This window comes from Sceloporus occidentalis, unplaced genomic scaffold (assembly GCF_023333645.1).
Source record: "Sceloporus occidentalis isolate IW3139 unplaced genomic scaffold, rSceOcc1.0.p SCAF_441, whole genome shotgun sequence".
Classification (NCBI taxonomy): domain Eukaryota; kingdom Metazoa; phylum Chordata; class Lepidosauria; order Squamata; family Phrynosomatidae; genus Sceloporus; species Sceloporus occidentalis.
The window spans coordinates 1-14,530 of record NW_028317421.1 but is presented as its reverse complement, the minus strand read 5'-3'; the positions used below and the strand labels follow the sequence as shown (position 1 = coordinate 14,530).

Sequence of the window (14,530 nt, the reverse complement as noted above, 5' to 3'; positions counted from 1 at the left end):
CGGAGTGATGGGGCCATTATAATTCATCCCTGAAGAGAAAACAGAATTGAGAAACGTATTATCCATCTACCATACCTTAAGAAAAACAAAAATGCACATCTGCCAACATTAACTGTGCTCCTAAACATTGATGTTGACATCTATAGATGTACAATAGGTATAAAAGATTATTATAGAATATAGAAAAAAGTTATATGTACCTTATCAAAACATCACCTCAATAAAGTTTTCTTGAAAACTGTGATTATAAAAGCATGCATGCAATATCCTGTAGATTAAATGTTCCAAATGTAAAAGAAATAGAAAATGTACATATATGTAAAATAAAAAAAATAGGTTGAACTCTGAAATGTTGAACATACCAGACAAATCAACAAAATATATACAGAACAAGGAAGTTTTTGAAGAAAGAAATCATGCTTTGCTTCACTCATCTATTTCATAGAAAAACTGGTTAAAATAAGACATGAGTTGTTACTTCCTGGCTCAACAGATTAATTGGATATATTCAGACAGGAGAACATATTACTGAGCATGCAAGTGCAAGCAATACAAGTATGCAGAAAACTGTATGCAATTTTGACTTTTTTTTTTTTTTTTAGTCATGCTGAGTTTCTGGTTAATACTTGACTTGTGAAGATACTGACAGAACTTGAATGCACACATTTGTAGAAGATGATTTATGCCTGAATAAAGTAACTTTCTAAAAGCACCAGCAACGTAATGTTTAGCTATGCATAAAAACAAATGCAAACAGACATATACTTACAGTTATAATAAGCATCACTAATTTATACACTTCCCACATAGATACACTGATTAATAACCACAAAGATCTATAGCTGGAGACTGTCCATTTATACTCCAAGAACATCCCTTAAATTGGTTTCAGCAAAAATGTAGGAATGTAACGTCATTCAGCACCCGGAGGTTTTCATACCCTAAATACCAGAGCTATCTTGCCACATTTAAAGATAAATGAAAAAAATGAATACATATAATATATACCGTATTTGCTCGATTACAAGACGAGGTTTTTTTCAGAGCAAATGCTCTGAAAAATACCCCTCGTCTTCTAATCGGGGTCGTCTTATAATCAGACCTCAAATAAAGGTCTGACTATGAGACTAAGATCCAGATCCCCCGCACCGCTGCAGGGGACCTGGATCCTTCTGTCTCCCCCCCACACACACTTACCGGTGCTTCCAATTTCCTGCTGTATACCGGGGCAGCGGGTTGACGTCCACGCGATCCCCGGTGCGGGGAACTCTGATCTCTGACAGTCGGGGAAGGTTTGCGCGATGGACGCAGACAACCCCCGCTGCTAGCCACACCTCCATCGGGCTGCAGCGTAAGGAAGACTGCTGCCCCGGTATACAGCAGGAAATTGGAAGCACCGGTAAGTGTGTGTGTGTGTGTGTGTGTGTGGGGGGGGTGTTAAATGGGGGCATAGGGCATTTCTGGAGGCAGAGTGCTCTATGAAATGCCTTTTAACCCCCTGAACGCCACTCTGCCTCCTGAAATGCCTTATACCTCCCTATATGCCACTCTGCCCCATAATATGCCTTTTAACCCCCTAAATGCCAGAGTGGCATATAGGGGTATAAGGTATTTCTGGAGGCAGAGTGGCACATAGGGGGTTAAAAGGCATATCATGGGGCACAGTGGCATATAGAGGGTTAAAAGGCATATCATGGGCCACAGTGCCATATTGGAGTGGCAAGCCTGGGGGCAGATGTGCGTAACTGGGGGGCAGGTTGGAAAATACAAGGAAATAAAAACAAAAAAATATTTTTCTCAATCATAGCTTTTATTAAAAAATGTAATAGTTTACATGAATTAACATTTACTGGTAAAACTTTTTTCCTATAGGGTCGTCTTATATTCAGGCTTTTTCTTTTTTTCCTAAATTAATATTCAGATTTTGGGGGGTCGTCTTATAATCAGGGTCGTCTTATAATCGAGCAAATACGGTATATATATAAATATATATATATATATTATTTTTTCCCCCCTATATTGGGTTTGATACTGGAATTTTGAACAAACCATAAAATATCAAAAAAAGGTGCCTTGTAAAGCAGACAACCCAGGGTATGTCACTAGGAGCTTTTGGACACTTGTCATGCAGCCACTTGGCCACAAATCACTGCTAAAGTTAGGGGACTTAAAAAATATTATACACAGGAACCACTAACCATAGGTTCACCCTTGTTCTCAAAGTGTGCTTACGGGAAGATTGTGAGGTGGGGGATAGGTGAAATATGGGCAGTACAATGAGATGGAAGGAGCATGGTTGCCCTGGCTGTAAGCCAGTACTTGGCCCCAAGATTTCTGATGGTGGTCCTGTAAGCACTAGTACTTGTTTGGGGTCCACTTATTGGACCATCTCTCAAACAAACAAAACATTTTCATAAGGGTCAGGGGGTGGCAGTGTAATGAAAGGGACAAGAGACTTTTTATTACAGCAAATTCTTACAGCACAATACAATATGCTCTCTCTCCTTAGATTACAAATATGATTGCAAAAGGGGTTCAATATCTTATTGACAATGCAGGATCACTACATGCGTCAACTTAAAATGGATGCACATATCTGTAGATGCTAGATGCCTGCTAATTATCAGTAACTGTGATATAAATGTACACAAACATCATGGGTCAAAATGCGACATGCCACACCATGTCCTGGCACACTGATCATTAAAAATAAAACAATTAAGTAGCGTAGGGTAAATAATGCTAACAAGAAGACTACAAAAAAAACACCTCATAATAATGCATCAATGTAAAAACGTTGCAACAAATACAAAGTTCTGATAAACCATAATTTATGAACTATCCTCAGGCATTATTGTTTCTCCCTATTTTTGTATAATAGATTTTACCTGTTGTGTACCTATTCTCTGTTAAACCCTTTCTAATATAATTTTGAGCCTTAAAAACAATATTAAAAACCCAGATGTTCAGAGCTTTCCCTTACATTCTGTCTCAATCCTCAACTTTCTAAGACTGTAAACCCACAAGATCAGGGCCCCCTTTTCCTTCAGTACTTATGTTTGTGTTGTCAATTTTGTATTCTCCTCTTATTGTCGCAGCTCTACTGCTGGCATTTTTTAGAGATTGATAATTGTCTTATGACATTGATCTTCATGTAAAAACAATTATTTTGCTTAAAAGATGTAACACAAGTAAAGGTAAAGTGCATGTGTTAGTTACTAAATGTAACCTTAAATAAATTTTAGGTTTAAACGGCCACGATCAAAAGAGCGCAACTTGTTAAAGGCTGTGTTTAAAAGGTATGGAAGTAGCAGAGAGCACCAACAGCAGCAAAAGCAGCCATTCCAGTTATCTGCTAAACCCCAGACCTTTCACCTTTTGTGTATTTGGAAGGAGAAAGTGGAACAGAAAATCACTTCCACCTGGACCATTGCTTTTCTTTGTCTGTTAAAGGCACATAGATCACCCCCATCAGAGGTTTCATTTTGGCACTTCCATCTTCTAGCTTATCATATTGCTCCAACATTTGGTTTCCACCAGCAGGGCCGACAGGTAGTATAAGTCTTCCTCCAGGTTTTAGTTGATCTATAAGCTGGGGGAAAAAAATCTCAATAAGAGCTACTTTAATGAAATTTTTGTGTATGCACCAGTGCTCATCAACAATTATCTATTTGAATGTGTTGAAATAAATTATTGTAGGCACTCCTATTAATTTGGACAAAACCTACAATGGAAGGCACTACGACAAGCAAATTATACAAATTGTTGGAGTGTACAAACATGTACATGCCCTACTTTATAATGGAAAAAATACTTCTAAATTATTTTCCAATATATTTATGAGTCTATTTGCGTGAGAATTACCACAGGCTCCACTGCTTCACTTACCCTTAAAATGAGGATATGCAAGGGCTACTTATGTTATTAGTTTTACACATTTCAGTTGCTGCCAAAGAAACGCACTAGGTGCACAATGTACCAAAACCAGACAGCATCCCTCAAATGATATAAATAACAATTAGGGCTGCAACAACGAATCTATAAAGTCGATAACAGATAATGAAAATCGATGCCAACGAATTTCATTATTGATTAGTTGAATCGATTTTATAATAAAAGATTAAGGTTTTTTTAAAAGCAAATGCTCCGACCGGGGCTTCTATGATGGAGCACCAGCGTGACGTGGCCTTCCGGAGCTCCACCATAGATGCCCTGGCGGAAATACCGGCCAGCAGCGGCGGAGGTTGTCTGCGCACATTGCACAACGTTTCCCAGCTGCCAGAGAGAAGGATCCCCCGCAGCGCTGCAGGGGACCTGGATCCTCCTCTCCGGCAGCCGATGGAGGAGGTCTGTGCTATGCACGCAGACAACCTCTGCTGCTGCTGGCACTTCCTTCTATGATGGAGCACAGGCGTCACTGACCTTCCGGTGCTCAGTCATAGAAGCACCAGCGAATGTGCCGGCCAGCACGTTCACTGGTTACCCCTACTAGACACCAAGGAATCTGGAGCACGGGGGGGGGGTAAGTTGGGGGGTGCAGAGTGGCATATCAGGGGTATAAGGCATATTTGGGGGTGGGTAGAGTGGCATATCAGGGGTCATAAGGCATATAAGGGGGCAGAGTGACAAGGTGTATAAGGCACATCAGGGGGGCAGAGTGGCATATAGAGTATAAGGCATATTTGGGGGGCAGAGTGGCATATCTGTAGTATAAGGCATATCAGAGGGCACTTTGGCATATAGGGGGTATAAGGTATATCAGGGGGGGGCAGAGAGAAAGAAATGCTTTTTTTCTCAAAAGTTTTATTCTTTTATCCAATTAATCACAAAAATAATTGGCCAACTAATCAATTATGAAAATAATCGTTAGTTGCAGCCCTAATAATAATAATAAATAATAAATGGTTCATAATTCACACTTTTTTTTATTTTAAGGTTGTCCTTTTACACGGACATATCTCTAGCACATTTGTTATGTAACCCAAAACCAGAAAGAAAAGTTCAGCTATTTGTAGAGAATATAAACATTAAATGTAAGCTCCTACAAACGGGAGGCCATCCTTTCAGATCTCTATTCTAATGTGAAACAGAGGACAACATAACGGTAACACCTCTAACAGCTCTGTGACAATGTACCATTACATTCTCCGCCACAAAGGAGAGCCAATACCGTGACTGACATGCACAAATTATGAATTTCTTATGATCACCTAAATGTGTAATTACTAGAGATGCACCGAAATAAGAATTCAGGACCGAAACCGAAAGTTCAGGATGCACTTGGCCAAAACCGAAAATTCAGCCCCCCCACAGCATTAGAAAAAAAACAACAGACTCTTATCCCACAAGCCATAGTAGCAAAAGCTAGTAACAATTACACTTCTATCATGCCCAGGTTCCAGCATGAGCATGATTGCTGTTAGCCATCACACTCCTATGATGCTAAGGCAGCCAGTACATGCTGGAGTCTGGTCATGATAGGAGTGTTCTGTTCATGAAGAAACTTTTATTGGAGGTTCTGGGTGGCATTTGGAATAGGATCACAAGTCATACACCATCCTAACAGTTGGCAATCACACTCTTATGCCACCATGTACAGTGAAGGAAAAAAAATGTGATCCCCTGCTGATTTTGTACGTTTGCCCACTGACAGAGACATGATCAGTCTATCATTTTAAATGGCAGGTGTATTTGAACAGTAAGACAGAACAGAATAACGCATATCAAATACGTTATACATTGATTTGCATTTAATGACAAGATTGAGAAAAATTAATTTTGTTATATTTTTGTTTGCCAACCTGCCCCCAGTTATGCACTTCTGCCCCCCAAAAGCTTTATACCCCTTATATGCCACTCTGACCCCCAGATATGCCTTATAACCCCCATATGCCACTCTACCTTCCTGATATGTCACTCTGCCCCCCCAATTTACCAATGCATCGCTAGTCTTGTCCCTCGTGCTTCAGACTCACGTCACATGACCTTTCAGTGCTACATCATAGAAGCCCCGGTGGAAGTGCCGGCAGCAGAGGAGGTTGTTTGCGTGCATTGCACAGACATTCACTGGCTGCCAGAGAGGAGGATACAGGTTCCCTGCAGCGCTGCAGGGGATCTGGATCTAAGTCTCTATTTGAGGTCCGATTATAAGATGAACTCGAATATACGGAGAGGTATTTTTCAGAGAATTTGCTCTGAATAAAACTTCGGTTTTTTTAATCAAGCAAAACCGTATTTGACCCCTTTACAAATCATGACTTAATTCTTGGTGGCAAAACCCTTGTTGGCAATCAGGTTTGCTCACATTTCAGGAGGGATATTGTCCCACTCCTCTTTGCAGATCCTCTCCAAGTCATTACGGTTTCGAGGCCGACGTTTGGCAACGCAGATTTTCTATGGACCTTAATGTACTTCTTGAACCACTCCTTTGTTACCTTGGCCGTGTGTTTTGGGTCATGGTCATGCTGGAACAACTATCCACAACCCATTTTCAATGCCGTGGCTGAGGGAAAGAGGTTCTCACCAAAGATTTGACAGTACATCGTCCTATCCATCGTCCCTTTGATCTGGTGAAGTTGTCCTGTCCCCTTAGAAGAACCCCCCCCCCAAAGCATAATGTTTTCATGTTTGATGGTGGGGATGGTGTTCTTGGGGTCACAGGCAGCATTCTTCCTCCTCCAAACACGACGAGTTGAGTTGATGCCAAATAGCTCGATTTTGGTCTCATCTGACCACAACACTTTCACCCAATTTTCCTCTAAATAATTGAGATGTTTATTGGCAAACTTTAGACAGGCCTGTACACGTGTTTTCTTGAGCAGAGGATTTCAGTCCTTCACGGCGTAGTGTTACCAATTATTTTCTTGGCGACTATGGTCCCAGCTGCCTTGAGATCATTGACAAGATGAATATGGGCTGATTCCTCCGTTCTCATGATCATTGAACCTTCAAAAGGTGAGATCTTGCATGGAGCCCCAGACCGAGGGAGATTGACAGTTATTTGGGTTTCTTCCATTTGCGAATAATTGCACCAACAGTTGTCACCCTCTCACCAAGCTGCTTGGCGAAGGTCTCGTAACCCATTCCAGCCTTATGTAGGTCTACAATCTTGTCCCTGACATCCTTGGACAGCTCTTTGGTGGAGAGTTTGAAATCTGATTGATTGATTCTGTGGACTGGTGTCTTTTATATAGGTAACAAGCTGAGATTAGGAGCACTCCTTTTAAGAAAGTTGCTGATTGATAGGGAATCAAAAACTTTTTTACCGAGTAAAATGTTGGATTTTTTGGTAATTCTGTCTCTCACCGTTTTAGTAAACCTACCGTTACAATTATAGACTGATCATTGTCAGTGGGCAAACATACAAAATCAGCAAGGGATCAAATACATTTCTCCTTCACTGTATAGGAGAATATATATATATATATATATATATATATATATATATATATATATATATACACACATACATATATACACACACACATATATACACACACACACATATATATATATATATATACACACACGCACACACAATATTAATGTATATGATTGCTAACCACAATCACACTCCTATCATGCCTAGGCAACCAGTACATGCTGGAATCTGGGTATGCCTGGCCATGATAGCAGTGTGTTAGCAATCATATATATATATGTAAAATAGCAATCAGACTTGTATCATGCACAATCATACGGGGTCTGCACATCACTTACAGCCTCCCTGTACCATGCCCCCCCAACTTAGACATCCATGCTATCACACACATTCATTCATAAACATTAATTCACTCATTTATATACTCATTCACAGATATTCATTCCCTCAATGACACATACTCGTTCATACACCCTCTCCCATCCCCTTACCTGAACTGCAGATCTTCCGGTGCCGCTCACAGACTTGTCCCGCCCAGGGGAAGCAAGAATGGAGTGGAGTCATGTGAGGTGACGTAGATTCATGTGACTCCGCTGGGTTTCCGCTTCCTCGGGACGGAACAAGAGACGCTGCTGAGCAATGCAGAGGTAAGCAGCAGGGCACCCTGCGGACAATTATTTTCTATCTTTTTTTATTTCAGCATTTTGACGATAATGCTATTTTCGGCCGATACGTCTTGGCCACCAATATTTCGGTGCATCCCTAGTAATTACCCATATATATTTGTTAATTCGGTCAGATCAGCTGTATGACATGACAAGTGCTTGTGTGAAATATAAGTGAAAGGCCAAGAAAGATACAATCTACATACTGCTTGAGGAACAACTGGTGCTGCTGCCCCAACATGAATAGCATCATAAGGTGCTTCTTCTAGATAACCCATTCTCCCATCTCCAACTGAAAGAAAAAAAATATATGAAAAGAAAGAAAGCATTTAAAAGTGCTGTTCCTCCTAAAGAAACATTGAGTGTTGTAACATTGCAGGTAAAGAAACAAACACATGCAGATTTTATAACTCAATGATTGCAAAATGTATTTATTCAAGAATATAAATTAGGAGACAAGATAACTAAAATAATCTGTCATTATTCCATTAGTAGAACATGTAAGGGATATACAGTACTGTGAGAAAAGGTGTGAAAACAGTTGCTGTAAATGCTTTCAAAAATAGACATGGTAATTTTTCTAGGTACAGGCAGAGATTCTGTATGGGGCATACCATAACTTCTAGGACTTTTGTTCTTCTTTACCCTTAAGAAAGTTTTAAAATGACTGTGGCTGTGTGTTTGGAGTCTTTGTCATGCTGCAGAGCAAATTTGGTGCCCATTTACATGCACCCTGATTATACTACATGATGGTAAAATATCTGCCTGGGAGTGACCTTGCTACCTTGTCGCTGTGCTTGCTCTTGCGATGGTGTATGACGGCACCTTTATCACCTGAATCAGTTAATGATTGCGTTTCAACCTACATATTAAATGGAGCACCCGTTTGGTATAACTGTTTAATCATATACCTAACCATATGCCTACAGAATCCCTGACTTTTTGCAACTGTACCTAGAAGAATTTATATTGTTTTGAAGGGTGGTCAGACCAAATACTAACTTGCTCTAGATTTTTTATGCAGTTTACTCAACTTTGCATTTTGTTAAATGACAAAAATACAGGTAAGAACAGACCCTGAATAAAGGTAAAACAGATCCTGGCCCATAGATTACAGGTGTACATCAGCTGCCTCAGAGGCCTTGAAAGCGATAGGATATAGCATCTTATAAAAGCTTTCCAGGATCAATTGGAATCTTAATGTGGGAGAACAATTCTGGCACAGGAAGACGGTGGCTGCTATACTATCTTGTAGACATGAAGCGTCATCTGTAGCACATAAAGTCAAGACTCCATTCTTTATGCAGAACCTCACACAAACTCAAGACGTGTATTGAACCACACTCCTTGTGTATTTCAGATTTTCTAGGGATGTCATATCATCAATGTACGTTGATGTGACTCCTTTTCTACTATATAGGAGCTCCCCAGTTCATATTTGTGGTTATTTGTAGTGATGTGTACTTAAGGTCTTCAAGAGAGATCATTGAGGTTTTTGGCTATTAGTTATCAATTCAAGAAAGTCCTTAGAAACTTGGAGGCTCCATGTCCAATGACTGAGGTAGGACTCTAGTTACTGAATGTCTGCTACAACCCACGAAAACAATTATCCTGACTGAACTTTCCAGATTCCTTTCCAGTTTCCGTGTCAGTACAAACAAAAAGGAATAAAAAAAACCTCTTGTTTGGCCTTGGAACTTGGTTGAGAGGATACCAGAAACTGAGCAGGGGGCCTTGCCTGAATTTCTATGCGGTAGTCTTTCCCCCTACCACACACCAGGCATTGCCTTAGGTTGTAAAGATTTACATATAGGGACTTCTGCATTCGCAAAAAGATTATTCCCTGAACAATTCTTTTGGGGTAGCCAAGATTTGTCCAATTGTTCACTCCAGAAGAGCCTTTAGCTCAAGACTGGGAAAAAAAAATTGTTGCCCAAAAGGGCGAGCCACAGAAGCTGCCCTGAGAGGCATGGTCCACAGAATAAGTGAAGCGGTAAAACCTTTTATTAGAGGAGAACCATTTATACTGCACAGTGACACACATACATATAGTTAAACATACACTAAGTGGACAAAAATATTGGGACACACCTCTTAATTTTTCATTTCAGGTGTTTCAATCAGACCCATTGCCACAGGTGTATAAAATCAAGCACCTAACGATGCAGCCTCCATTTACAAACATTTGTGGGAAAATGAAGACCTCAGTGAATTCAAGCTTATCACTGTGATGCCACCTTTGCAATAAGACAGTTTGTGAAATGTCAGCCCTGCTAGATATTCCACAGTCAATGGTAAGTGGTATTATTGGAAAGTTTCAAGCATTTAGGAACAGCAGCAACTCAGTGAAATACCGCATAAAGTTGCCATAGCAAAAGTTCCACTCGTATAAGCTAAAAAGCTGAGTTTCAAGGAATGCGATTGAGTGGTATAAAGCATGCCGCGAATGGACTCTGGAGCAGTGGAAAGTGTTCCATGGAGTGACAAATCACACTTGACAGATGCCAGGAGAATGTTGCCCGAGTCCATTGTGCCAACTGCAAAACTTGGTGGAGGAGGGATAATGGTATGGGGCTATTTCAGGGGTTGGGCTAGTGAAGGGAATATTTCGAGCTAGGCCTTCTCCTCCAGCATCACAAATGCTCTACAGAATGAATGGCCAAAATTCCCACAAACACTCCAAAATCTTGTGGAAGGCCTTCTCAGTAAAGTGGAAGCTATAAAGGGGACCAACTACATATTAATGTCTATGTATTTAGAATGCAATGTCATAAAAGTCTATGTTGGTGTAATGGTTAGGTGTTCTAATACACTATATGAACAAAAGTATGTGGTAAGCATTGAATACAGAGACACAAAAATTTGGCTTGAATGTGTCTGAGGCCATACTACAGAAGAAAAAATATTTTGGCAAGAACGTTCTTCTCTCCCTAGAAAAGCAAAGAGTATGTTGTTAAATAAAACTGAATATGCTGCTTGTGTGTTTGTTGTGTATTTATGGTTTAGTCTTTAAATATTATAACTATTCTTATTTTGGACTTTGGTCATTTCATTACAGTTTGAGTTAACATACATGATGTTGACTTTTCATTTTATAAATTACTTACATTTTCCTTGAAATTAATAGTAGTAATAATAATAATAAAGAACAGTTGGGAAAACCTTATATTTTCCCTTTTCATGTATCTGGTTCACATTAAATGCAATACTGTAAGATGGAATATGTAATGTTTTCAAAGTTAAACAACATAAATGCCTCTGTTTTGATACTTTTAAGAATCCAGTGCATATACCTATGGGCTCTTTAACCCCTTCGCGACCTTTGCCGGTTCAGGACCGTCATGACAAGAAGGTCACTAAATGACCTTTGACGGTCCTGAACCGTCAAAAAATTAAATAAGCTTAGAAAGTGATCAACGATCACTTTCTTCGCTTAAACGGCGTTACTGTAATGCCTTGATGTCGAGGCATTCAGTAACGCCGAGATCGGCATCGGGGGCCATGTCTGGCCCCTCCCCGGGGCGTCAACAGCCGCCATACATTGTATGGCGGCGGACGCCCGTTTTAAAAGCGTTTAGGAGGCGATCAACGATCGCCTCCTAAACTTAAATGATGTCGCTGGAATGCCTCGATCAGGAGGCATCCAGCGACACCAAACACTTACCTTTGGATGGGCTGTGACCGCTCCAGAGAGCGGTCACAGCCGCAGCTGCCGGTGATCTTCGCCATCAGCAAGATGGCGGCGGCCCGGGAAAAAAAACAATAAAGAAGAAAGAGTTCGCTAGATGGTCTCCAGACCCTCTAGAGAACTCTGGCTCCACTTGCAGGTTGAATACAGGTACTGCATTCAACCAAGCAAGTCAATGGAACCCAGCTTTCTAATCACTGTGATTAGTAAAATATAAAAAAAAAATAAAAAAATGTGCTAACATTTAAAAATAATTATGCAGTGATGTCACTTGATGAACCATCCAGTACCAGCAAAATGTGTAAAAAAAATATAAAAAAAAGTATTAAAAAAATAAAATTAAATAAAAAAATAAAGTTTATTATTTTGAGCAAGTGCTAAAATTTCTCAAAAATCTCAACAAAGAGTTAAAATAAAAGCACTTCAAATACCCAAAGATAGGGCATAGGTACAGACTGACCAAAATGGAGAAAAAAAGCGCACTTCCCAAATGTGGCATTTTAAATCTCAAACAACCCGACAAACCCATGCATGTCGGGTATCACTGCACTCAGGAGATGTTCCTGAACATACATTGGGGTGTTGTTTGACAGTGACATATACCAGAACCTGTATATCTATAACTAAAGTACAATTTGTGTGGGGAAAAAAATAAAAAAAATTACTATTACAAAGTTTGACAAAGTGTAGTTCTATAATTGGTGCATGGAAGGGGTTAAAATAACAGCATTTGGAATACCCTGGGGTGTCTAGTTTTCAAAAATATATGGTCTGAATGGGTTAAATTGAGTTAACCCGCTTCAAAGATATTCCAAAGAGGAGATGGAGGCAGACTGACCAGATTTGTTAAAAAAGATTTGGAAATCATAAAACGCTGCTTGTACTTATTGCCCTATAACTTACAAAAAACAGCAAAAAAAACATAAAAACATTGGGTATTTCTAAACTCAGGACAAGTAGTAGAATCTATTTAGCTAGTTTTTTTACTTGCTTTTTAGGTGAGTAAAAGTTTTTTCAAATAAAATTCATGTTTTTTTTTTTCAATTTTTCACCATGTTTTTTTAATTTTTTTTATAGTAAATAAGATGATACGATCAAAATAATGGTATCTGAAGAAAGCCCATCTTGTCCTGAAAAAAACAATATATAACTTATGTGGGTACACTAAATGGGTGAGGAGAAAATTACAGCTGAACACAAGCACCACAAAAGTATTAAAACAGCCTCGGTCCCACAGGGTACAAACGAAAAATGAGCCCGGTCCTTAAGGGGTTAAAATATCGTATGCATTACACTTACCTAACAGTTTCACACGGCCAGAAGAAAGCAATGTAGGATCATCTTTTTTTACATTATTTACAGAATCCTCTACTAATTCTTTAATATGATCAATTCCTACGATACGTCCTTTAGGCCCAACCTATAAATGGAAAGAACAGCAGTGGTTAAAGTAAATACTACTTAACTTTTGAGAGATTATAAACATACAGTTGTGCTCAAAAGTTTGCATAACCTAGCTGAAATTGTGAAATGTTGATTTTGAAAATATGACCAATGATGCAAGAAAAAAAACAAACACTTATTTAAGGCTAGTGAACATATGAAGCCATTTATTATTACATAGTTGTTTGGCTCCTTCATAAATTTTATTCAATGGAACAAAACAGCGATCACATTATTCTTCACGATATTTTTGTAAGAAACTTATTTCTTTATTAATTCATGTAAACTATTTTTTCATATTTAAGAAAAGCTGTGATTGAGAAAAATATTTTTTTTTGTTTTTATTTCCTTTTATTTGCCAACCTGCCCCCCCCCCCAGTTATGCACATCTGCCCCCAGAAATCATATACATCCATCAAGTTATAAAGTAGCACTAACACATGACAATGCCAAGACATTTGACAGAACATTTTTAGATCCACATTTAAAAGAGATATTGGTCTGTAATTAGCACAGCATCAGTAGATTTGCCAGGTTTTGTATATGTACAATATGAGCTTTTAGCATTTCTTTAGGTATAGTCCCTTGTATCAATAAATTATTAAAAAGATGCTGAAGATATGGTGTTAAAAATCGAACAAAACACTTTATAATAAGCATTTGAAAAACCATCAGGTCCGGGTACCTTATGAGGATAGAGAGATTTAATAACCTCCTCTATCTCTTCTATGGTAATCAATTTCCTTATGCATTCCATATTTCCATAAAAGATCTTAGGTATAGGTAGTGTTTCCAAGAAATCTTGTATGTCCTTTACTTGTGGATGAAATATTGAAGGATCCTTTCTCAAATTATAGAAATGGTCATAAAATGTAGCAAAACACAATATGTTTTGGGTTATATACTCTAGCACTGTTCATTTTTCACGAAAGAAATATGAGATTTGAAAACGGTTTGTCTCAGTTTATTAGCAAGGAGTGAATCAGCTTTATTGCCTTTTTCATAATAATTATGTTTAAGTCGTCTCATAGCCAATTCAGTTTTATAGTTGTTTAACTCATCTAAATCTCTGTTTTTTTTTATTTTAATTAGTAGAATTTTAGATGGGTGAGTTTATAAGTGAAGTGATCTCAACTGGGATTTCAACACTGTTATATGAGATTTACGTACCTTATTTACCCTAGCGGTGTGTTGAATAAATAGACCCCGCATAACCGCTTTATGTGCCAACCATACTGTGTCTATGGCAATATCGATATAGACCAAAAACAAAAATCCAAATTTCACGTGTAAAGTGTAAAAAGTAATATAAATAAATAAATACAATAAATAAATACAAGAATAAATAAATCG

At 38.8% G+C, this 14,530-nt stretch overlaps 1 protein-coding gene across 1 annotated transcript; it reads right to left on the bottom strand.

Annotated features, from left to right (window-relative positions):
• LOC149271956 (protein-L-isoaspartate(D-aspartate) O-methyltransferase-like) lies at positions 1-13,154 on the bottom strand (the record flags this gene model as incomplete). The annotated part of the gene is made up of 4 exons (XM_089506952.1): positions 1-29; positions 3,376-3,592; positions 8,253-8,338; positions 13,034-13,154. Coding segments are annotated over 3 exons (387 nt in total), but the record flags the coding sequence as incomplete, so codon positions are not given.
• Between the last annotated feature and the right edge of the window lie 1,376 nt (positions 13,155-14,530).